Source organism: Podarcis liolepis (genome assembly GCF_965112155.1).
Source record: "Podarcis liolepis genome assembly, chromosome: 9".
Classification (NCBI taxonomy): domain Eukaryota; kingdom Metazoa; phylum Chordata; class Lepidosauria; order Squamata; family Lacertidae; genus Podarcis; species Podarcis liolepis.
The window spans coordinates 35342549-35365533 of NC_139564.1; the positions used below are offsets into that span (position 1 = coordinate 35342549).

At 43.5% G+C, this 22985-nt stretch overlaps 1 protein-coding gene and 1 long non-coding RNA gene across 2 annotated transcripts in view; one reads left to right on the forward strand and one right to left on the reverse strand.

The window, feature by feature from the left end:
* The window catches only part of MAML3 (mastermind like transcriptional coactivator 3), a 272708-nt gene that overhangs the window by 102358 nt on the left and 147365 nt on the right, over window positions 1–22985 (reverse strand). The window contains exon 2 of the mRNA XM_083519876.1: window positions 18340–19869. Within this exon, the coding sequence (XP_083376002.1) occupies window positions 18340–19869 (1530 nt within the window). The remainder of the gene's footprint in view (window positions 1–18339; window positions 19870–22985) is intronic.
* LOC310714688 lies at window positions 5004–17444 on the forward strand. Its single transcript, XR_014529975.1, has 4 exons — window positions 5004–5356; window positions 5711–10504; window positions 10626–11275; window positions 11478–17444. It is a non-coding gene; the product is annotated as an uncharacterized lncRNA (long non-coding RNA).

Sequence of the window (22985 nt, forward strand, 5' to 3'; positions counted from 1 at the left end):
ACAAACGGGTAGGTAGATTAGGGCTATCTTCACATTAGAAAGACATGCTGACCCTGGTTTGAGGATGTGCCAGGGCTTTGTCGAGTGTGTGGCAGAGGCAGGGGCCCAGAGAATTTTCCCAGGAGAAGGGGCCAGCGACTTATGGGGTTTGGTGCTGCCTTAGTGAGACAGAAGCTGGGGAAAGAGGAAGGGTCAAAGGAGTCAGGATTTGTCGGAGCAGAGGAAGAGCCTGTTCAGGCAAGGAGCGAACCAGTCAAATCCTCTCCATCCCCTGCACCACTGTCTCCTAGAACCAGAAGAGGCCTGAAGAGCAGTGGTGGCTTCCGTGTAGGAGAAGCCTCAGGTTGCATGCATGCACTTCATCAGATGCAGGCACATAAGCTGGTGTGTGTGTGTGTGTCATGGTCCCACTGTTGCTGTAATTTCTGTGTGGGCATGGACCTGGGAACAGCTGCCTAGAAGCGTGTGTGCATGTGTATCTGGGTCACTGTAGGTGTTTTTGTAAGTGTGTGCTTTTGACAATAAAGAATTGCTATCCGACACACACCTTCTTTGGCTGGGGGATGCTCAGGACAGGATGACTGACGCAACTCTGTGTTTAAAGCTAAGGAGGTCCAGGGCTGCCTAATACCTAGACAAGAAACCATATTGGATCTCCTGGTAGGAAAAGTGGGATATTAATGTAACTAACATATTTATAAAATAAAATAAAATATTCTGTGAATAAAAACAACCTTACCTAGCATTGGGAGGAAATCCAATTTTGAGCTGCCAGTTCCCAGCAAATGCCCACTGAAGGTATGTGTGGCTGGAAGCTTGCCACTGAATTCATTGTTCAAAGCAACCATATAAATGTTGGAGCAAAGAAATGAGTGATTTCCTAAATGCACGGAATGCATGAAAGTTTGATGTGCTGATGTGCTTTAGAGGCTGCTATAAAGACTGGATTCAATGCAACCGTGTACATATTGCTTTCTGGTGTCTGTTAAAAGTGGAAATGAAAAACTTTATGGAACTCTACAGTGTCTGATATGCAATGAAGGCAGTAAGGAATACAAGAATACAGAGCAGTGTCTGGTTTTTGAGGCAGTATTTTGCATGTGGTCTCACTCAGTCTTAAAGGGGCTTTGAGATATGACACTGATCTCCTATGCCATGGCGATTAATAGTACCATTGCCACTATATCCCTACATGAACAATTACTTGAGTTTAGCAAAGACTTATCACACTTTGACGCCTGTACTGCTCTCACTGAGACAGATACTTTAAGAGGCAAACACATTCACACTTACAGCAAGTCCAAAACAGCTCTTATAGGAGAGGTGCTGTCAGAATTCAGCCCTGCCCATACCTCAAATCTGACTTTTCCTCAAGGGAGGAGCAAGGGTTGCTGCCAGAGACAACGAAGAGCTGTTGGACCTGGATATGCCTGACCCAGGACTGGAGGTCAGCATCCCTGGGTTCCTGGCTTGCTTGTAGAGCCCGCTTCATCTCCTGCAGCGTCACAGGAGCAGAGGAGATGGTTGAGCCTGGCAGGAGCTGCTGCTGAAGTGCTGTGTGAGCTACATGTGAGGCTACTTGAGTGGAGGGAGACCTGTCCACATCAGGGCATGGCTAAGAGTCAGGAAGGAAGCCTCCATCTTTCATATAAGCTCCCAGTCCGAGCTGCTTCAATGCTGATGCAGCAGCCCTGTTCCAATTGCCAAGTTCCAGCCTTCCTGACCCAGAGAAATGGACAGATGCACAGCTAGAAGCATGATATGGGAATGTTGGGGATGCGTTGCCAGGATTGTTATTGTAAATTAAAAGCAAAGCAGAGACAAAACCACGACATCACAGAAACTGGGTTGGATTCAGACTTCCATTCAGCAGAGTGTTAGTAGGAAGCAGGAGAGGAGGTAATTTCCCCATATTATTAACCCTGTGAACTCTGAAAAGCTGCTATGATGGGTTGGGGAGCCCTCTGGAGCAGTGTGGGGTGTGGTGCTGGGGGTTGTAGGGGAAAGGGAAAACCAGCCAAAACCTCCTCCTTGTCCTCTTCCTCCAGTGGGGAGCATCTGCTAGGTCCCAGTTCCCTCCAGAAACAGAAGGAGCCCCTCTGTTTGCAGAGGAGCAAGTCTGGATCCAATCCACTGTAAATGACACGGCAAAACAAGCCAAAGCAAACAGGTAATGCAAATACCTGTGACATTAAACACGCAAGCAACCACTATGGAGATCTGCCGGGCTGTCAATTGGGAAGAAGCAGAGGTTTAAACAATATGCTAACACCATATTTTTGAATAATCAAAAATAAGAACCCTGTGCAGAGGTTTCATCTGTATAGAGGTGGGAGTGGGAGACAGAAGACAGATGGTCACACCTGCTTGCCCCTATCCATTTGAGATTCTATCTGCACATGTGCTTGTCCATATGTCCATAGGCTCTGACACTGAAATATTCACCCTGCAAAAAATGCAGAGTACAGATCACCTGCAGTGTTGGGATTTCAAATGTGCATAAGCTGGTGCAATCCTCCCCCACATATGTGTATGCAAAATAAATATTTGCACAGGAAGACTGTCTGCTGTGGTCCAGTGGGATTTGATTGGACTTCTATCACCCAGATGTATAGGGAAATATTCTGGTTGCAGCAGCATACAGACCCCCTGGGTGGGGGGAGACTAGCAGAGCTTTTGTTTCCGGAGAAAAAGAGCAGAGAGCCCTTCCCCTCTTTTCATAGGCTGTGTTCTTTTAGCAGTATATCTTGACAATCTAGCCCTGGGTGACTGTGTTCCTCCTTGTCTCCCTCTCTGCAGTCACCACTGGGGCTGTGTTGTGGCTCTTCTTGAGCCTTTTCATGGCTTCATTAGCATCAAAATCATACGCTGACAATGCATCTGCCAGGCAGACCCTTTCTAGCCAAAACAACCTCTCTCAAGCTGTGACTGCATCTGCAGGTGACACCTGTGTCCCTTTTGAAAGCAACCTTGGGGGGAATAAATCCAACCCTTTATGTAATCATAGCAATCTTTTTTTAAAAGGTGAAGGATTTAGTGTTTATCTAAATACCAGGAAATGTAATCCCTATACTCTCCGGAGTTAGTAGTTGAGATCGCACAATGGACACTCTTGAAGTGCTGCAACAGGATTCCAGCCAAAAGAAGGGCTTCTCTAAAATAAAAATAAAGCAAGAGCTCACAGCCACTTTGCTCCTCCATGATCCTTTTTGCTCCTGAGCTAAGCCAGGGTTCAGCTTATCATCCCCCCCCCCCCATCCAGGACTCATGGTTCTTGGCAACAGAAGGAGAGAGCTGAGCCATGAGTTCCAGTTCAGGAAAACACTAAGCCAGGGTTTCCCAAACTTGGGTCTCTAGCTGTTTTTGGACTACAATTCCCATCATCCCAGACCTCTGGCCCTACTAGCTAGGGATGATGGGAGTTGTAGTCCAAAAACAGCTGGAGATCCAAGTTTGGGAAACCCAGCACTAAGCCAAGCCTTGGCTTAGCTCTGTGAAGTGTGACAGTAAAAAGGAATGGAAGGGAGCAGAGTGGGGCAAAGTCCTCTCTGACAGTCTGCCTGTTTGCACCGTTTCTTTAAGCCAGGGGTGCAGAATCAGTGGCCCCCAGATATTTCTGAGCTCCAACTATTATCAGTCCCAGCCAACATGGTCAGTAGTCAGGGATGGCACAGGTTATAGCATCTGGAAGGGCAGAGGCTCCCCATCCACTGAGCTATAGCCCTTCCCCCTTTGAGGCTCACAATAGCCCGGCTGGATGAGGTGCACAGGCAGAGAGTGGCCAATGAGCTTCACAGTTGAGAAGAGATCTGACCAGCATTTCCCCCATCCAGTCACTGCTGCCTCTCAGATAAAAGCACCACACTGTGCAAGAGAAGGGATTGGCGGATTGTGAGAAGCAAGTGCAGGCATGGCTTTCCTGTCTGCGAAAGCTTGATGGACACATTCTAATTCAATCCCCAGAAGAGTTACAAAATGAAACGGGACACATAAACCATTAAAAGTATTTTGAGGCATTTGAAAGCTTTTCTTTACTTTTCTGCCTGAAGGGTTAGATAGTGTAGAGTAGGAAATACTCTGAGTTTTAGCTTGAAATCCAAGCACACTCTTTAGAAGGTGTTTTTTTTAAAAAAAAAAAAGCAGTGGAACTTACTTACAAAAAAGTATGTTTAGAGTCAAAACTATGGAGTATATGTAGGAGAGAGTGTTTTTAGACTGAGTATCAGTTGCTGGAAACTGCAGAAGGGGAGAGAGCTCTTGTGCTCAGATCCTCTTGCAGGTTTCCCACAGCCAGATATGGTTGACCATTGTGAGAACAGCATGCTCTACTAGATGGGCCACTGGCCTGATCCAGCAGGCTCTATTTATGTTTTTACGGCTGCCATCATGCATACAAAACAGCAACATGCATACAAAGTGGGGGTGGCTTGCAAGAGTACAACCTATCTTGACAGAGAGGAAGAGAAATCTATGGAGGCAAAGAAGTCCCATAAGAATGGCACGGAATATCGATAAACTGAGATGGCAAAAATCTGACAAACAGGTGGTAGGAGAAATAAAATGGAATACCTGCAAAGAGAGGAGTGAGAAGGAGGAGACATAATCTTATTGTTTGGGTAGGTCATTTCCTGGGTCTCACTGTGAAGGTATTTTAAAATGTCCCCAGGGGTGAAAGAGTGTGTTGCCCATAAAAATCAATGAAGATATCCAAGATTTAAATGTAGCCGGAATTGGCCACCTGGGTGCACGCGCACACACACACACACACACACACACACACACACACACAGAGGCAACAGCGGAGAAAAGAGGTCCTGTTCTTCCTAACTCATTTCTTATTTTAGTGCTAATGCAAATCCCAAATCAAATAGAGTCCAGTCTTCCTAGATTTATAGTGGACCCTAGGGTTTCGTTACCTTCGGGTAACATAACTTTCAGGTTGTAACCCAAAGCATTTGTAACCTGAGGTACCACTGTCACAAAGCATCAGGGTGGTGTATGGCAACATAAAAACATTTAAAAGCAAAACAAAATTGCATGTTGTAGGGCTGTGCTGAAAGAGCATAAAGTTGTAGCAGCCCTGCAATGTAGTCCATTATTAATAATGCAGGTCGTAGGTGGGACTGAGAGTGGTTTGGAGTCCTTCCCCATATCTTTTAGGTTACAGAAATCTACTTAAATTGCCTCCTCAGTGCAAACAGCCAAGTCAGTTGCACACAGAAGCCTCGTGTCGTATTGACTTGCATGCAAACTGGTTGCAATTTTTAAAAGTTCCAAATTTTTAAAAAATGTTTTTTTAAATGCATATGACGAATGACCCAAGATAGAATAGGGACTCCTTCTTTTGAGCATTACAGTGGTACCTCGCAAGACGAATGCCTCGCAAGACAAAAAACTCGCTAGACGAAAGGGTTTTTTGTTTTTTGAGCTGCTTCGCAAGACGATTTTCCCTATGGGCTTGCTTCACAAGACCGAAACGTCTTGCAAGTTTGTTTCCTTTTTCTTAACACCGTTAATACAGTTGCGACTTGACTTCGAGGAGCAACTCATAGAACGCAATGTGGTAGCCTTTTGAGGTTTTTAAAGACTTTGATGATTTTTGAAGCTTTTCCAAAACTTCCCTGACACCGTGCTTCGCAAGACGAAAAAAATCGCAAGACGACAAAACTCGCGGAACGAATTAATTTTGTCTTGCAAGGCACCACTGTAGTTTGGTTTTTTCAACCCTCTCAGCTACAGACATAGGTAACCCATTAGGGATATACAGTAGCATTTCATTGCAGAACTTGCTACATTTCCGAAATGCCTGCTTAAAGTAGTCTTAAGGCAGTGCTTGAATAGGCTGCAGAATGCTCCTGCACTGAGGTCTAGTATTGAGTCTTATTTATTTTATCCACTCAGAAATTCATAGCTAAACCCTCCTTTTGTCATAGTAGAGCATCCTTGTGTTATTTCATTGAACGCTACCAAAGGAAGCAATCCACAAGGGGATATGTGATAGCTTCATTGTATCTGCTTCAGAGAGAAAAGTATGATCAACCAGAACTAACATCTTACCGAAAGAATAATAATACAAAAGCCAGCTAAAAGGCATGTATGTGGTGCCGATCAGTGTGTCTCCTCAGTCCTGCTGAATTCAATGGGGTTTGCTCCCAGGTTAGTGGGGTGAGAATTGCAGCTTTAAGAGTCCTCAGCACAGTTAACATACATTATCATTGCAATCCTTGGAGAAATCCTGTAAGGTACGGTAGGTCACAGAAGTTAACTGGCCAGTATGGAAGTTCACACAGGAAAGTGTATTTTGGGGAGGAAGCCATTATGCATTGAATTTCCTTTTTCTGCACTACATTTAAAACAAGGAATGCTTCTAATCCAGAAGGGAATGCTCAAGAAAGCGTTTTAGGAAATAGCTGTTACATCGGGTAGTCCTCCAAACCATCACCAATACATTCAGCAGACCATGGGCTTGCGAGGCCTACTTCATATTTTTTTGCTTGAACCTTGAGGTCTACCAATCAGAGCAAACTAGTGGCTCAGCTAGGCGAGCATACAGAGCATACAGAACTGGGCGAGGGGCCCCTCTGAGCACAAGCTGAGAATTAAGGGCTAGATGTTTGTGGGTATGTCTCCAAGCATGGGAACAGATTGATAATAGGGTAGGAAAGCTAAAAATAATGCTAATATATTTCACATCTGGCAACCAATGTGCCCCTTTGGTTTCAGACAGTACATGGGTAGAAGAGCCCAAAAAGCCCGGGACACAAATTATCATGGCCCTCCAGTGACTATGGTGGCTCATTAACCAGAAGTAATGTATTTAGCATTAACTCTGGAAGTGTTACTCAATTCTGACCAAACTAAGTCTCCTAGGAGGTTTTTGCTCTACAAACAAACAAACACAGAGACATCACATTTGTGAGGGAAGACATGCATATAGAAAACCAAAGAATAATATAAAGAAAGAATGGAGCAGGAGAAAAATGGAGGAAGCAAGGGTACAATAAATTAAATATTGACTTACGGTTGTTACAGCAGTAAAAAGTTGCCCCTTGAGGGAAAATAGTTAATTTGATAGAACATATAGCTATAATTCTCAGAAGAATGTCCAGCAGTCTCAGGAGCTTAAAAAACCCCAACTCCAGGCAAAGCTAAATATAAAAAATTAATTATGAAGGCAAATTCCTTCAAGGAAGTTTTTCTTTATGCCCATAAGCAGTATAATGCCACAAAAAAAGAAGTTTTACCTTTCGGTTTCTCGTCTTTAAAAATAAAACCAAATTCCTTCCAATCTTTCCAAAATGGAACAAGATAAAATAAAATCAATTTACATTCCTTAAAACTAAACTATAAAAAAAATGAAAATGTGGATGAGCCCTTACTTAGCAAGCAAGTAAACACAAGTGAAGAGACTTAGCTCTGAGTAAACCTGCACCTCATCTCTAATTTCAATCTGGACTGAACAAAGCTTATCAAGCAGCTACATGGACTGACCACAGAAGAGATCACACAGCCAGGGAATCATGACATGGGGCAAGGTTTCCAGTTGCTAACACTGAATGACGTGCTAGCTGACAACAAAGGGTGTAAATTCTTCAGCACACGGAAGGAGTTTTCCAGGTTTTAGCTGGAGTTCCAAAAATACAGGAGACTTGAAAGTCTGGAAGACACAGTTCCTCAAGAATTGTGGGGCATCACAGACGATGCCTCATGCTAAACAGGATTCCTCCCTTACACAGTGATCATGCATGCTGATGGCTTAATATTCAGGGCCAGCACATCTCGCAAACATTACTAGACATTACTGTGGGGCTAGGACTGCTGTCAGCTGCAGATGGAAACAAGTCCAAGTGTTAATTTCAATTAAATGAAATCACTGTCTTTTTGAAGAACTGATTATGAATGGGGATGCTGCACTTAGCACAACAAAGCACAAAGCTATAACAGGAATATGGCAAAACCGCAAGACACATTGGATTTTGTCAGGGATTGCATATCCAGCTCTGAAACTTGGGCAACTCATCTAAGAAAACCCCTCCATAATTATAGAAAATAGATACAGATGTCAATGCCTGAAATGAGAGTTAACAGGGTTAAACTTGTGTTCGTGTTTGTGCTGGTACTGCTGTTCTTGGTCCACAGATGCTTCAAATGGAACGTGGAAAGTAAGACTTAAGGTGGCACCAGATGCATTTGGAAATAAAGTGTGCTTGTATTCAAGGCATCTTGCATGTAATATAAACACAAATGGCAAAGAGTTTCCAAGTTTCATGCCTCAGAATCTAATACCACTTGATGGCTTCATCTGTGGAATTATGTGGTAACTCTCCCCATATGAACCAACCCGTACTCTGAACTCAGGCCCTTCTTCATGACAACACAAGAGTGGACCTTTCCTGAAGTGGCTCCCCATTTGTGGAATGCTCTCCTAAGGGAGGCTCACCTAGCACCTTCATTATATATCTTTAGGCGCAAGGTAAAAACTTTTCTCTATAACCAGGCCTTCGGCCTTTTAACTATCTGTTGACTTTTTAAAGTGGGTGGATTGTTTTTAATGTTTCTCTTTCATTTTAATGCATCTACATTATTGCCTGTCTGTCCATCTGTTTGTTTGTTTGTAAGCTGCTTTAGGTTGCCCTGTGCAAAAAAGTGACTAACAAATTCTAACAACAGTGATGTCCCTAAGACAGTTGGGTGGTACCTTGTCTGCCTACTTCTGGCAACTCCTGCAGCCAAGCTGATGCCAAACAAATTGCTCTGCTTTCCACATAAGTGAGGCTGAGACAGGGGTCTCATCCAGGCAGCCCAGGACCTGCATACAGACTGCCCAGGCCTGTATCCCGGGGAGGTCTCTTTGGTGCTGCTAATGCATGGTTGGACTTCACCCCCAGAGGCCAACTCCATTGTCTCTCAAGACAGATGGATGCCAACAATAGTTTCAACTTATACCTGTGGCCAGTGTTGTCATATATATGTCGTTGTTTTCTTTTTTTGCTCACCAGGGTTGTAGGAAATGTATCTAAAACTGGGCAAGACTGATGGTCAAACTACATGTTACACTGCAACCATGTGTAATGTTTGTTCAAAGGTCCTTCTACCACTGCAACCCACCATTAGGAAATTAGGAAGGAGAGAGCACCTTGCAGCTGAAAAGGGGCAGGGTGAAGTGGGTGTGTAACTTTTCCTCTCCAATTGCTCTCCCCCTGAACACCTCTCCACAATTGCTTTTACCCAGTGCCATTTTTCTAGAAAAAGAGGTGCTAGAACTCACCCTGAACTTCTCCCTTGTTCTCTTATAATGGCAATGGGGACCACCCAAGAGGTGTCAGAACTCAGTTCCCGTGAGTTCCTGCTGAAAAGAAGCCCTGCTTTTACCTCCACCGGTATTCTAGATCTAGAACTGACCTCTCAAACACATCTGGAACAACACAGGAAGGAGAAGATTTTATTGGAAATGCACCTGGCAAGAGAAGGCTAAGCATGTTCTCATCAGAAAACACCAGCAAACTATTTTTGCAGCTTTCCCAGCGGAAATATGGCAAATGATTTCCTTAGTGTCTTCAGCAGAAGGCAGCAGTGAGCAACTCAGTGATTTATTTGCCTTTGTCTTTCAGGACCAGTTCACAAACTCACCCAACTGGAGTTCCTGTCAATGAGGTGGAGAAGTGTGCTAACAGCCCTAGCACTACATATAGAAGGTACTATTTCCTTAATCCTTCCGGCATTTAGCAAAGGTGGTACTTTTACAGCAGGCCTTTGGGGGGCCTTATGACTGTTCTCAGTAACTATTTTATGGCTGTTGAAACTTGATTGCTGCTAGTTCGCTGTGGATTTTACCTTGCTGTTACTTTATTTTTGTTTAAAATTTATATTGGAGTTTAATGGACCAGTGCTTGCTGCTTTGTGGATTTTCAGGTGGAAAGCAAGTTAAAAGCAAGTTAAAATAACATGTGATGCAGAGATTGCATGCACACATGCATACATATCTAGTCCTGATTCACACAATAAAATTTAGACAAGAATGGGAGTTCATACATATTGAGACTAAGTGCCTAATGCCCACATCACAACTACTTTAAATGCCCAGTGACAGAAAGGATTCTTTCTTCCACTCCATAGGAATAATTTCCAGCTGCGTAGTGAACCAACCCTTTCCTCTTTTACTTCCCAACTAGTAAAAAAAAAGGTAGGCAATTCAAACACCATCTAGCATTTAAGGGTATTTTATCTTAGCGCATGCATTTCTAAGTGCTTTTGTCCTAAAATGTGTTTTCTCTCTTTTTTGTGTGCATTTTGGTATATGTTTTCAGCTGAGATTCTATTGCAAAGTTTGGAGAAGTGTGAACTTGGAAGAATAATTTTCTTTCTGATCTTTGTATTAGCTCAGGTACAAATTGGGTCAATTTGCTTAAAAATATGGACCAAATTAAATTGGCTTTCCTCTCTAGGTCCAACAACATCTGGAGGGCCACAAATCCCCCAGCCCTGCTGCAAGGACTGTTCTTCAGTCACCACCCTTCACTCACTGGGGGGAGGTGATGGCGTTCCTCCCCCCCCCCACATCCTCTTCACTTCCTCTTAACCCCTTCTTACCAATGCCGATTGGCTGGCTGGGGGGGGGGGGGCAGACACGGCCATGAGTGTGCCTCTTTTGGAGGCTTCCTCCATGTTTCTCCAAAGTTGGCTATCCACATTTACCATAGAAGATCTGGTCCCCAGTCACAGTCAGACAAGCCTAAGAAGCTTGCAAATGGGAAAGGAATCCACAGAATCTTGCAATCAACAAGAAACCCTTGAAATTTGGCAGGCTGGCAGTAGAGAGGAACTTGGAACTATACACAAGGATGTCTTGTTATGCACTTCTGTTTATTTATTTGCTTATATGCATTTATAGCCAGCCATTCGTTCATGCTGTCCAAACCCAGGACTGTGGTCTCCTCCTTAACCATCATCTGCAGCCAAGAACAAACCTTGGTTACAGATAGTGATTAAGGATGAAAGAGCTTAACCACAATCCTGGGTTCAGAAAACATGCTAAGCTGCTGCGCTGCATTGAGCTAAAAGGACCAGGGAGGCTACCGTGTCCTCCCTAGCCATTAGCACATTTGTTACATGAGAATACGACCAATATGTAAGGAGCACAGAGGTGCAGAATCATTGGCACCTGACGGATCAGTTCCAAAGTCATCACCAAAAAGAGCAACAAACAACAACCTAGTTCCATAAGCTCACTGAAATAGGCCATGCCAACATGAATGTCAGATTCATTACAAGAGCAGTTACAGATAGGTAGCCGTGTTGGTCTGCCATAGTCAAAATAAAAAATTCCTTCCAGTAGCACCTTAAAGACCAACTAAGTTACTTCTTGGTATGAGAACTAGTATCTGAAGAAGTGTGCATGCACACGAAAGCTCATACCAAGAACTAACTTAGTTGGTCTTTAAGGTGCTACTGGAAGGAATTTTTTATTACAAGAGCAGTTTGAGGACCAACAGAAAGAAGGATGCACTGACAACCGCCATGCAGAAAACTGAAGCTAACAATAAGACACCTCAAAAGGCAGTATATGTACAAGCAGGCTGATGTGAGTAACGTGAGGCATTACATGCATGTGAAAACATCACTAGGCTTAAAAGCAGCATGGTCACCTTGCAGATCAAGTTCATCTGGAGGCATATATATACTTATTTCTCAGCCTGCCAAAAAGTTATGGGAAATTGGGTCTTTTTCTGTATAGGTCTGAACCTTCTGTGAATTATACTAGAAAATCTTGATGACTGGGAAAGTATCTGGTTGTAGATCAAACACAGGAGTCACAGTGGGCGATAACTAATACAGCCTACGCACATAACGTCTAGTATACATGAACTCAGATAGCATTGTCAATGATCAGATTTTCTCCAGGTTATTGACTCTGCATGCAGCTAACATTCAAACACTATAGCTTCAAAATGACATCCAAGAATGTCAGAGATGGGACTGGCATGTTGTGTGGGCAGGGAGGGTACCTGACCCCTTGCTGCCCCCCTTTTAAAAAAAGTGTAACACAACGAAACAATTGCTCATGATACTAGATCTCAAGGTCATCCAAAGGAATTGTTTAGCAACATGTTAAGGATAGAGAAAAGGAAATACGTATTCACACAGTGCCTAATTAATTGATGGAATTCACTGCAACAGGATATGATTAAGTTGGACGACTTTTAAAAAGTCTGGAATCATAGTAAACCAACTGAAATTTTAATAACTATATGAGGTCGTGTTTTCAGAACGGTAAAGAAAAGAATTTCTCTCCCAGTCCTGGGAATAAAATTAATGCACTTGTCAGTTGGAAATAAGAGAAAATATCTGTGTGTAAGTCCCTATTTCGTGTCCAAATATGCAGAACAAAGACACTAAATCAGCTACAAATATTTAAGATGTAGAACAAAAACACTATAAAAACAGAATCTCAAGGGGATTCTTGTTATTTCTCCTACTCTCTCACATACCTCTAATTTCAAACAAGGCAGCTGCATTTTCTGTAGTCTTTATAGTGGCAGCATCCTCATAGCCACATGGGGGTAGATTCATGGTTTTATTATATTTCTCTTCACCCATAGAGAATTCTATTTTGCTCCTGCCTCTCTTCTTCTCATACTCACAGACTCCTGACAGCATTCTCTATTCCAAATGTTTGATTTTCTCTTAGGCACACAAGATCTCTTCCACTGCACCCATTTTTCTTCCACAGTTACACGTTTATATTGAAGAAATCAAACATTTTACCATTTTCTCTCTCTCTCAAAAGGAGACACGCTTAATGACTTCTAAGCAGACATCTTTCTTGTAGTTATTTTAGGATTAAAAAAGAACCTAACATATGGTGTCACAGAAAACCCATCGGTATTTATCGCCAGCAACTTTGCCACTCACAAATCAGGCTGCCCAGAAATGTAAATACTCTGCCTGTGTGAACAAGGTTTCCCTTATACAAATCTCTTACAACAGCTTCACTTTTTCAGCTGTGTCCTATGTCTCAAGGTCATCCAGAGCCCCACTAACACAGCAGTCATAACGTGCGACACTACTTTGGATTTGTGGGCTTGGGCACCAGAAGAAACTGAGTACAGTGGTACCTTGGGTTACAAACACCCTGAGTTACAAACACTTTGGGTTACAGACTCCGCTAACCCGGAAGTAGTACCTCGGGTTGCGAACTTTGCTTCAGGATGAGAACAGAAATCGTGGTATGGCGGTGCCGCAGCAGCGGGAGGCCCCATTAGCTAAAGTGGTGCTTCAGGTTAAGAACAGTTTCAGGTTAAGAACAGACCTCCGGAACGAATTAAGTTCTTAACCAGAGGTACCACTGTACCATGCACCTTCTACACCCCTGCCCCAAAGTATGCATATCCACCAGTGGTCCTGATTTTTTAAGTGTGTTCAGAAACCAGCAGTTCTCTCCCCCTGCTGTGTCAGAAGCCGCTTGCACAATTGCACTGAATTGTCACCTAATGCCCTTGCTTAGCAGTCCAGCTCTGAATTTTCTATGCAAAAAGAAACAAACCAACTAGGACTGGTTTGGACAGAATTCTCACATTGTTCCCACTAGCTGGCCTGGTCCATCTCTTTTATTGTTAAACCTCATTTTACCATTAGGCCCCAGATTTGCTTTACTGCACCCATCCACCATATTGCTATCCTTCTGCTTCTTCAGATGAAACTAAAACTCACAATCCTGGAACCCTGTGACTTCTCAGTGGTGTCTGTAAGCTCTCCTTCTCCCCTCCCCAACTTTTTTTTGACACATCACAACAAATCCAATGCGTTGCCTATCACTACAGTAAAGCAACTGCACGTACTAGTAGGGGGAAGGGGGGGGGAGCAAAAAACTCTGACCTTACAGTTCCAGAGAAGGGATGTCTGTACATGTTTGCTGCTAAAATACTGTGGGCCAAATCTCAATTGAAACAAAATGGGACTTGGTTGTTTTTTGGGGACATACCCCCCCCCCAAGCCAGGTATGTCCAAAGTCCGTTCTGGGTGCCTAATGCGGCCTGCCAGTCAGTTTAATCCAGCCCCTGTGGCAGTTTATTTCCTGGGGTAAAAACCTCAACAACTTCAATCCTAAAAAAAGGTGACCAACTTTGGTCGGCCCTCACGGCCCTTCACTTCATCAAATCTGGCCCTCTTTGAAAAAAGTTTGGACACCACTGCCCTAAGCCAAAGGGAGCAGAGAAAATGGAGATAGAGACTGTGCACAGCTGTATGTCCAGCATGTGACAGGAAAAGGGAGATCTTGATGGATATACACTCCACTTCCACACCCTTTTGCAGCTCAGGTGTAAGACAGCAGGAAATCTCCATCACTTTACTGAAGAAGATGCACACCTATGATCCAAAACTGTTAATTATACAGAGGTATATAGTCACAGAAGTTAATGCCTATGGTGTGGCTGCAGTGCAATACTAATAGTAAAGACTTTGTTAAGGGACCATTCATAACACAAGGAGTGCATAGAGACAGCAGCATTGCTTGGTCACATGCATGAGTCAACATACACGGAGCTCTTTAAGAGCATTGACGGTCTTGTGTAAACCAAGCAGGACTTGCTTTCAACGGTGCCCCCTGATACCCAGCAGCTCTGCTGAAAAAAACACAGGCACAGGAACCGCCCAGTGTTCATTATAACACAACTGGGATTAGCATAAAACACTGCACTTGAAGCATTAGAGTCTGTATTTTCTATGGATTATGTTCTTTACAGAACTGGTGGCAGAGGTTTGGCAATGCAAATAATACTTATTGCAGGCTTTCAGCTGAGAAATGAGTCATGACCACTGCACTCCAGAGAAACAATATTCAGTAGGAGATTAGACAACTTCTACCACCTTTTGTGCATGCAGGAATAATGCACCTTTTTTTTTAGTTTCTCTCACTAGACCACCAATTTAACACCCTGCCAACTGTCCAATTACTCCTATTCACGGTGAGTTAAATGGGTTTCTCTCCAGCCATACACACCTTTCTTTTCTTTTAGTATAATTAATGAAGCTCATCAAAGCCGAGAAAACAAGCCAGAGCACCAGCTACTCACTGACATGTTAACATGAAGGTTGTGTGCTACTGATCTCTCTGCAGGGTGTTCATGTCGCTAACATGGCATACAAAACAGTGCCAAGTGCCATATGCGGCAGGAGGGGCACACATTAAGATAGTCTGATAAGCTATCAGCATAGATGGCCCTGGAATGCTAGCATGTCCCATATAAGATTGCTACTATCTGCCCAGTATATGATCACAGCATTGTTTCTGGGGCTTTACTTCATTCTGGCTGCATTCATTTTTAAAAATCCCATTACTCTGACAATAGTCATAGTGGCATTGGCGTATGTCCCTTTAGGCATGCCCACTAAGGATTCATTCTCTCTCTCTCTCTCTCTCTCTCTCTCTCTCTCTCTCTCTCTCTCTCCCTCCCCACTTTAGTATCATAGATGTGTAGGGCACAACAAGGAATCAGAGAATGAAGGTTTCAATAATGCACACAGTGTGGGGTCTTGCACATTTCTTTGTGGACTGTGTGCCCTGCACAATACCACAGAAGCAGCGCAGGCTGTGTTGTTGGTAGGAACAATTATGCAATTTTCAATCAGCCAAATGAAGAGCAACAGGTTTTTGACACATAAAGAGAGGCTCCCTTCCTTCCCCGCAAACAAATGCACAGCTAAGCAACTATTGATTCTAGATCAGGCGTAGTGCTAAAGAATGAACTCTCTTGCATTGCTCTGTAGCAGCCTTCTCCAATCCTCCAAATGTTTTGGGCTACAACTTCTGGCTGTGCTGGCTGGGCCTAATGGGAGCTGCTGTCCCAAAAAAATCTGGAGGGCACCAGTTTGGGGAAGGCTTCTCTGTAGGAATAATGGCCTCTATGTAGCTTTTAATGTGGCAGCTCTAAAATACATACAGCACTAGTTTATTGTGAGAGTACAGGTTAGAAGAAATGTACAGTAAAGCACAATAAAAGATATTAACCATGCAGTGATATGCCCCCATTTTGGAGACAGTTTCAAAAAGAAGAAAGGAGGGTATTTTTTCCTCTTTTCCTATTATTGTTTCTATAAAGGACAGAATAAAAGTAAGGTAAGAGATTCTAGCCATCCTTGATTCTCTTTGTTTCCTGATGTAGGGAGAAGAGGACAGAAAGTGCTTTGTGACTTTAGCTCTATGTTATCAGCAGATCTTTTCCCATCATTGTGAGGAACAATTATTCCTGACTGCATAGGGAGGTCAATCAACAAACATTTTTCAGGAAAACAGTAAGAGAAAGAAGGGGAAATACATTCCAGATGGAAGGCTACTGTTTTACCTTTCCCACCTAAGCCAAACTTTTCTCTTGTGTGCCTCTAAATTGGCCCGCTGGGACTGGAAAGATCTTTCAATATGGAAACATTAGGGTTCTATTTCTGCTCAGGTCATTTGAAGGTGAGCTAAATGAGATATTGGGGCAGAGGGTTATGAGGTACAAGTATGGTTTCTTTCTTGAGCTTGTATCAACATTTTACCTTGAAATCAAGGGTTGTTTTTTAAATATCATCTTTTAACTTGTCAGGAACACGAAGCTTGCCCTGTTTGGCCATACTCAGAAAAATAAAAAAGGTTTTAAGTCAGGGTGGGGAATATCAGTCCCAGGGATCTAATGTGCCCCCCTCCGAGCTCTTTATCTGCCTCTCAGGACTCTCCTTCCTTCCGTGGCCATGCCCTTCACCAGGCCTGCTCTGAGTGAAGTGCTTTTGCCTGGCTGGAATGTGTCCTTGATCTGTGTTCGTGCTCCTTGCTTGCTTGGCTGGAGAGAGGAGTGTAGTGGGTATACACACTTCTGTGTGGTTGGAATGTGGCCTAGTGTACGAAGGTAGAAGTCACATCCATTGCTCTGCCCACTTTCTTCTCCAGCCCTGCCCACTGCCGGCATACAGGCCTTGTAACATTGCTATCAGGCTGAAAAAAAAAAGGTTCTCTACCCACAGAGATGATTGGAAGATTTGGGGCAGACAAAAGAAAATGCTCCAAATCTTCAGCACAGAGTTAAAGTATGGAATTTTCTTCCACAATATGCATTAATGGCCACCGACTTTAAAAGAGGATTTGGCAAAAACCATGGGGGATAAGGCTATCAGCTATGGCTATGTTCTATGTCCACTGCCAGAAGCACCAATGTGCATCTGAATGCTAGCTGCTGAGAATCACAAGCAAGAAGAGTGCTGTTGCCCTTGGGTGCAGCTTGTGGGCTTCCCATAGTCATCAGGCTGGACACTTTGAGAACTGGATGCTGATGTTGGTGGGCCATTGGTCTGATCAAACTGCACCCCTCTTATGTTCTTATTTCGCAGATGAGACTACAGTATTCTACAATGAAGCAAATAACTACAATGTCGGGGCAGGTGCTTATTCACTTTCACAGCTGTGGTCTCTAAGGTGATAGACCACACAATAAACAATGACGTGGAAGAGGACTTCTACATGGATGAGGACAGGAGCACCAATAGCCTCACAATCCACCTTGTACAGATGGCAACTAGTGGCTTTTCTTTTGGAATCTGCCATGAGCAGAGGATGGTGGTTGTCCTTTATTGGCAAATAAGGTGGACAGGTAAAGGAGATGACAAGAGCTCCTGCTTTTAATAGTTGTGGAGAGAGGAAATTTCAGCAGGTGTAGCTTGTAGCTCAAGCCAAATATTAATCCAAATATTAAAGGTGCAGGAGCCCTTCGCCCTTTTTCATTTGGCCACACTACTGGCACCTAGTAAACACATGCCATTGCACACCATTGCCACATGGACACATGAATTGCCAGCCTTTGCCTCACAGCTAGCTCAGAAAAATTACTTACTGTTCTGATATTGTAAAAGTGGTTTGTGCTAGCATTAACAAGAGGCCATCCATTAGCAAGTCCATAGCAACTCTCCACTCCTGAGAGATCACTCATATCCTTAGAACCCTCTTTCCCTCCAAAGCAAAGGCAAACAAGTCAAACATGAATCACCCCACAACTACAAGGAAATGCCATAGTGATCGACCAACTAATGATCAGTGTGGCATTTTCCTGCTCTTTAAGATGTAGCAGCCATTTTGTTCTATATCACAGCCCATGACGCCCATTTTGTCTTTTACCGTTTCACCTCAGCAGCCATTTTGTGTCACGCTATACATCCACGGCAGCCATGTTTGTGGCTGGCACCCACAGCACACTCTCAAATTCCAAAAGTACCTAGTGACCCTTGACTTAAGCACACACACTCCCTCTTGGATTTTGCAACAAAATAATGAATTAAGTCATTAAAAGAGCGTTATCTGCTCACACTTACCTGACCAAGGGAGGGAAGTGTTCCATAAGCCATCGTCTGGTTCATCATTCCTTTCTGCTTCATGATAAGCATGCGCTTCTGCTCCTCACTCAAGTGCGTCATTTGAGCCTGCATCTGCGGTTGTTGGGGCTGCTGCTGCTGCTGCTGCATGTATGGCATCATGGGATTCTTGCTGGGATTGGCCATCGGTGGAGTCATTCTTTGACTCAAGTCAGCATTGAAATGAGTCAGAGGTTTAGTGTTGCCATAAGAAAGCATATTGGTTTGTTTGCTCAAGGAGTTTGTACCCAGATTATTTGGCTGCTGACCGATCATATTCATGTGGTTTTGAGGGAGGTAGTTATTCATCGTAGTCTTTTGTGGGTTGCTTGCCGTAGGAGGCACTACAGGATTTTGGTTGTTAAAGGCTTGGGGATATATCATTGGGCTATTTGGTTTGTCTGTACTGAAGGGTCCTCCATAAGGACTAGATGGAGGCCCCACTGGAGACCAACTAGATGCTTGATTTGGATGTTGTTGCTGCTGCTGCTGCTGCTGTTGCTTTTGCTGCATGAGCTTAGCTCGTTGCTGCTGCTGTGCTGCCATCTGTTTAAGCTGTTCAGCTGGAGATAAGTCAGTGCTGGGCACAGCCACTTGGCCAGGCCCCGGGGCAGCTGTTGCCACTGTTGTTGGATTAATGAGATAACCATTACCCGGCCTTGACTGAGTTTGGCTTGGGGTATGTGCTTGGTTAGGAGTCTGGGGTGACTGAACCACACAATTTGCTGGTGAGCTGTCAGAGAGTGGAGCTGGGGGCGCACTAGAGACAGAAGGTATGCTAGATGCTGTAGGGACATTTGAAAATGGAGGACCTGAAGAAGAAGGCCTTACCTGGGGAGACCCAAGAGGAACATGGGCAAATGGAGAGTGCGATGGGTCACTTTTAACACTCGCACTCTCTTGAATCTCAGTGGCTGGTCTGGGAAATTCAGGCTCCTTTTTCTCTTCGAAGTCTTCATTGAACAAATCTTGTATGTCATCCTCTGGAACAGTGTTAGCCAGCTCATCTATTAACTCCTGCCACTCTTGATCATTCAGGTTAATGTCTGAAAAAAGTTTATTCTGATTTGAAAGTGATGTGTCAGAATTGTCCATGCAGCTAGGATCATCCAAGGGCTCTTGTTTTAGCTCCTTGCTGCTGTTGTTGCTGTTGTTGTGCAGGATGTTAAAACTATCCTCAAGCTCTGTGCATCCATTGATTGGGAGTTTTATCTCTGGAAGTCCACCGTTTTTACCCAGGTCATCCAGACCACCAGCATGAGTTCCACTGTTCTGCAGGGGCAGTGATGGTTTTATGTCAAGCTGGTGAAGAGGGGAAATAGAAGGCAAAGGCAAATTATTGGGCAAGCTGTTGATTCCCTCAATCCCAGGTACATCCTTCCGTATCCGCTTGCTGGTTGGGGAGAAGCTACTGTCACAGGCTCCATTCTGCTGTTCGCCATTGAGGGGTGAGCGTGCTCCTTCCAACTTTCTCTTCACCGTCTCTTGAAGCTTGAAGAAACAGAACAAAATCATTAATTAGACTCTTGCTCACACTTCTGCCCTTCATAAACAAAAAACACTCTATGCAATAAACTATACTCACAGAAAATTTATTATAATTCATAACCTGTATACTTTCTCTCTGTGCCTCATTGGCACACAACACTCCCCCATCAAGTGCTGAGTGATACAGCCATTGTTCACCATGGGGTACACAATTAATATTCTTCCTGTTTCTGGCCAAAGAACCATTTTCAATGCTCATACTGTTCCAAGAGGAGGGGAAAATCTGTATCACTAGAGATGTTAATGGGGCAAAAGAAATGTAGCATATGCAATGGAAAACAAAAACAGCTCTTTCATACATCTTGCTTCAGTCATCAGTACTGGAGATGTTTGTTTCATGGTGCTCAGAGTCCTCCCTGTTCTACAGACCTACTTTAATACTTAAGCTACAGGTGGAGCCTGCAAGGTTTCAGCATTATAGCATTCTCAGCATTTGCACCTGCGTAGCATGCTGGATAGATGTTCTGTTGGTGATAAAGAGCCATGTGGGAGAAAGAAAGGAGCAAACAGGGCAAAAAGGGTATAGCAGTTGGGGGTAGGGGGGCACACAAAGTGTGTTTCTACACCCTCCTTGAGTGATTTTGCTTGACTGGAATTGTGTCCCTGAACTGCAGTAGTGTTTCCTACTTTCATTGATGGAGAAAGGTGTGTATAGAAACCTCTGAATTGTGCATGGCTTGAATGCAGCCTATTACATAAAGCTAAGAGTTGCATTTGTTTCTCCCCCCAATTTTTACATTTGGCCACGCCCATCACTGGTAAGCAGCTCAGGAACCTTTTCCATGAGAGAATATTGGCCCCTTCAGCTGCAAAAGTTCCCCATCCTGGACTCTATCATCAATGATGCTAACATAAATTCTCAGTTTTGATAACTGACATGTGTATGGACTGCTACTGCCTTCCAGTGGATTCTTATATTTATAATCTAGCGGTTGTATTGAACATTGCAGCTCTGCTGGTGCAACAGACTTCCATGCATGCAATGGACCTCCCCTGTCCCTTTCAGCCTCCAAAGGAGGTTTTTTTTAATTCAAAGTTTTTGATATTTCTACTATAAAATAATTCCTCTCCCCATTTCCCAGTTACAGAAGGAAGGGGGGAAGGGGATTTTTAAAATAATTAAAAAACAACAACAAACACAGTGTAGATGGGTGGGCGGCACAAGAGAAAGGGATCTGCTTTCTGCACAAAGTTCTAAGAAATTCTGCCAGATGTTCTGAAATGCACCATCCTGTCCTCTTTTTATGTAAAGCATTTGTCATGAGCTAGGCTTGCCATACATCAGGAAAATTCCTGAAACATCCTGGTTTGGGGGTGTAAAAATGGCGTCAGGGGGATTTTTGCCAAAGGTGGCTAACATAATATTTAAATAATAAAAATTAATAATATACCATGAATTTGGCTCAGCTTTCCTTTACCCACCTCGTTTTCTACAGCAACACATACCAGCCTTTATATACTTGGTGGCAAAGCAAAGGCAGGCCTCATCTCAATCACCCTCTTGGAAGTGGCACCCAATAAATCTTCTGTATTTGCAGAACCCAATCGGTTCTGCAAATCCTGTTTCTCAGCTTGCAGCCATTTTGAAATAAGGACCTACATTTTGCCGTCCTTCTCTTGCCTGGGGTAGATAAGGAAGTTTATTGCCACTGTTGCCTTAATTGTGAGATACCACTATCTCAACTCACTGGTTTTCCTGCACTGTTTAGTGTCATTCTACTGAGAGTTACATTCACAAGACAAGGCTCAGGCACCACTTCAATCCCACTTAAGCCCTTTTACTACCACTAAAGTGATGGCACTGGGATGAAAAACAACTCTTCTAATGTGGAAGGAAGATGCTTCAAAAAGCCTGTCACTTCAGTCTGTCTTCTTAACTCTCTTTAAACACATTGGACAATGTTTTTAAGACAAAGCTGGAGAAATGACTTGCAGCTGCAGTCTCTTCCAAATAAGTTTCATGCCTCAGATACTGCTGGCTACTTGTTCTACAAAGCATGTTCATACACTCCAGTAATAAAATTCTTCTGTTTCTCTGTGAGGAAAAGTGGATTCTATCTGATCTGCTTCCCTTTTCTCCTGCTCTTTTGATGTGCTGAGCTTGGCTACTGCCCTTCCCTTTCCTGTTTCTTTATTTTTGTGCCTGTTGCTTTTCCTTACAAGGGAGTATCATAATCCTTTAGCAATGAGATATGTTAAAGGTGATAGTCAGTTTGGTGCTTTTCTACACATTACCAAGAATGAGGTGGTAGAGTGACATGGCAGAATGATGGACGGTACCACTTCAGACTGCAGGTAAAACACTTTTTAAAAAAAATGTGCTTAAACAAACACTTGCCTCTAGTAAAAAAAATAAAAAATAAAATTAACCTACCCAGCTCCCTGCTGTACTGATCTGATACCTCTTTTTCTTTCCTTTCACATGGGGGAACATTCAAAAATATGACTCTCCCACTTCCAGTCCGAAGTGGCACAGCTCCCAATTCTGTTGCTCCACTTTGCTACCTCAAACTACTCTTGGATCTGGCAATGTCCAATTGCCTTTTATATTTAGTTTTGCAATTTATGTAATAGGTTGCTATGCAAAATCAATAAACAAAATTAAGCAAACATTCCTTAGCCTGAGGTATTTGGCCCTGTATGCCTACACTGCTTCCATAGGCAAATAACTGTCATTCCCTCCTTCCCTGGTGTTTTTCTCAAATCAGCAACTTCTTCCTGTGGACAAAGTATGCATTCCTAACACCAGAAACCCTTTTTATTACATACATACTTTACATCAGTTAGGTTATGTACAAATAGTGGAGCATCGTCAAAGGTAATTCAGCAAGCAATTGAGACAGTTGCTTGCTGCCTCCTTACAGGTAAAGTAAGGATAGTCAGCCTCCTTACAGGTAAAGAGGTGCAGCCGACAACCCCAGTTCAAATCTAGCCTGGGACAGTTGCGTGAAATGAAATGCAGGTGGAATGAGGCTGACGGAGTTGCTGCTTTCTTCCCAAGGGAGTGACGCATCCTTCGGGCATGGGTTACATTTATTGTTTCTTCCCCTGTCAAATGG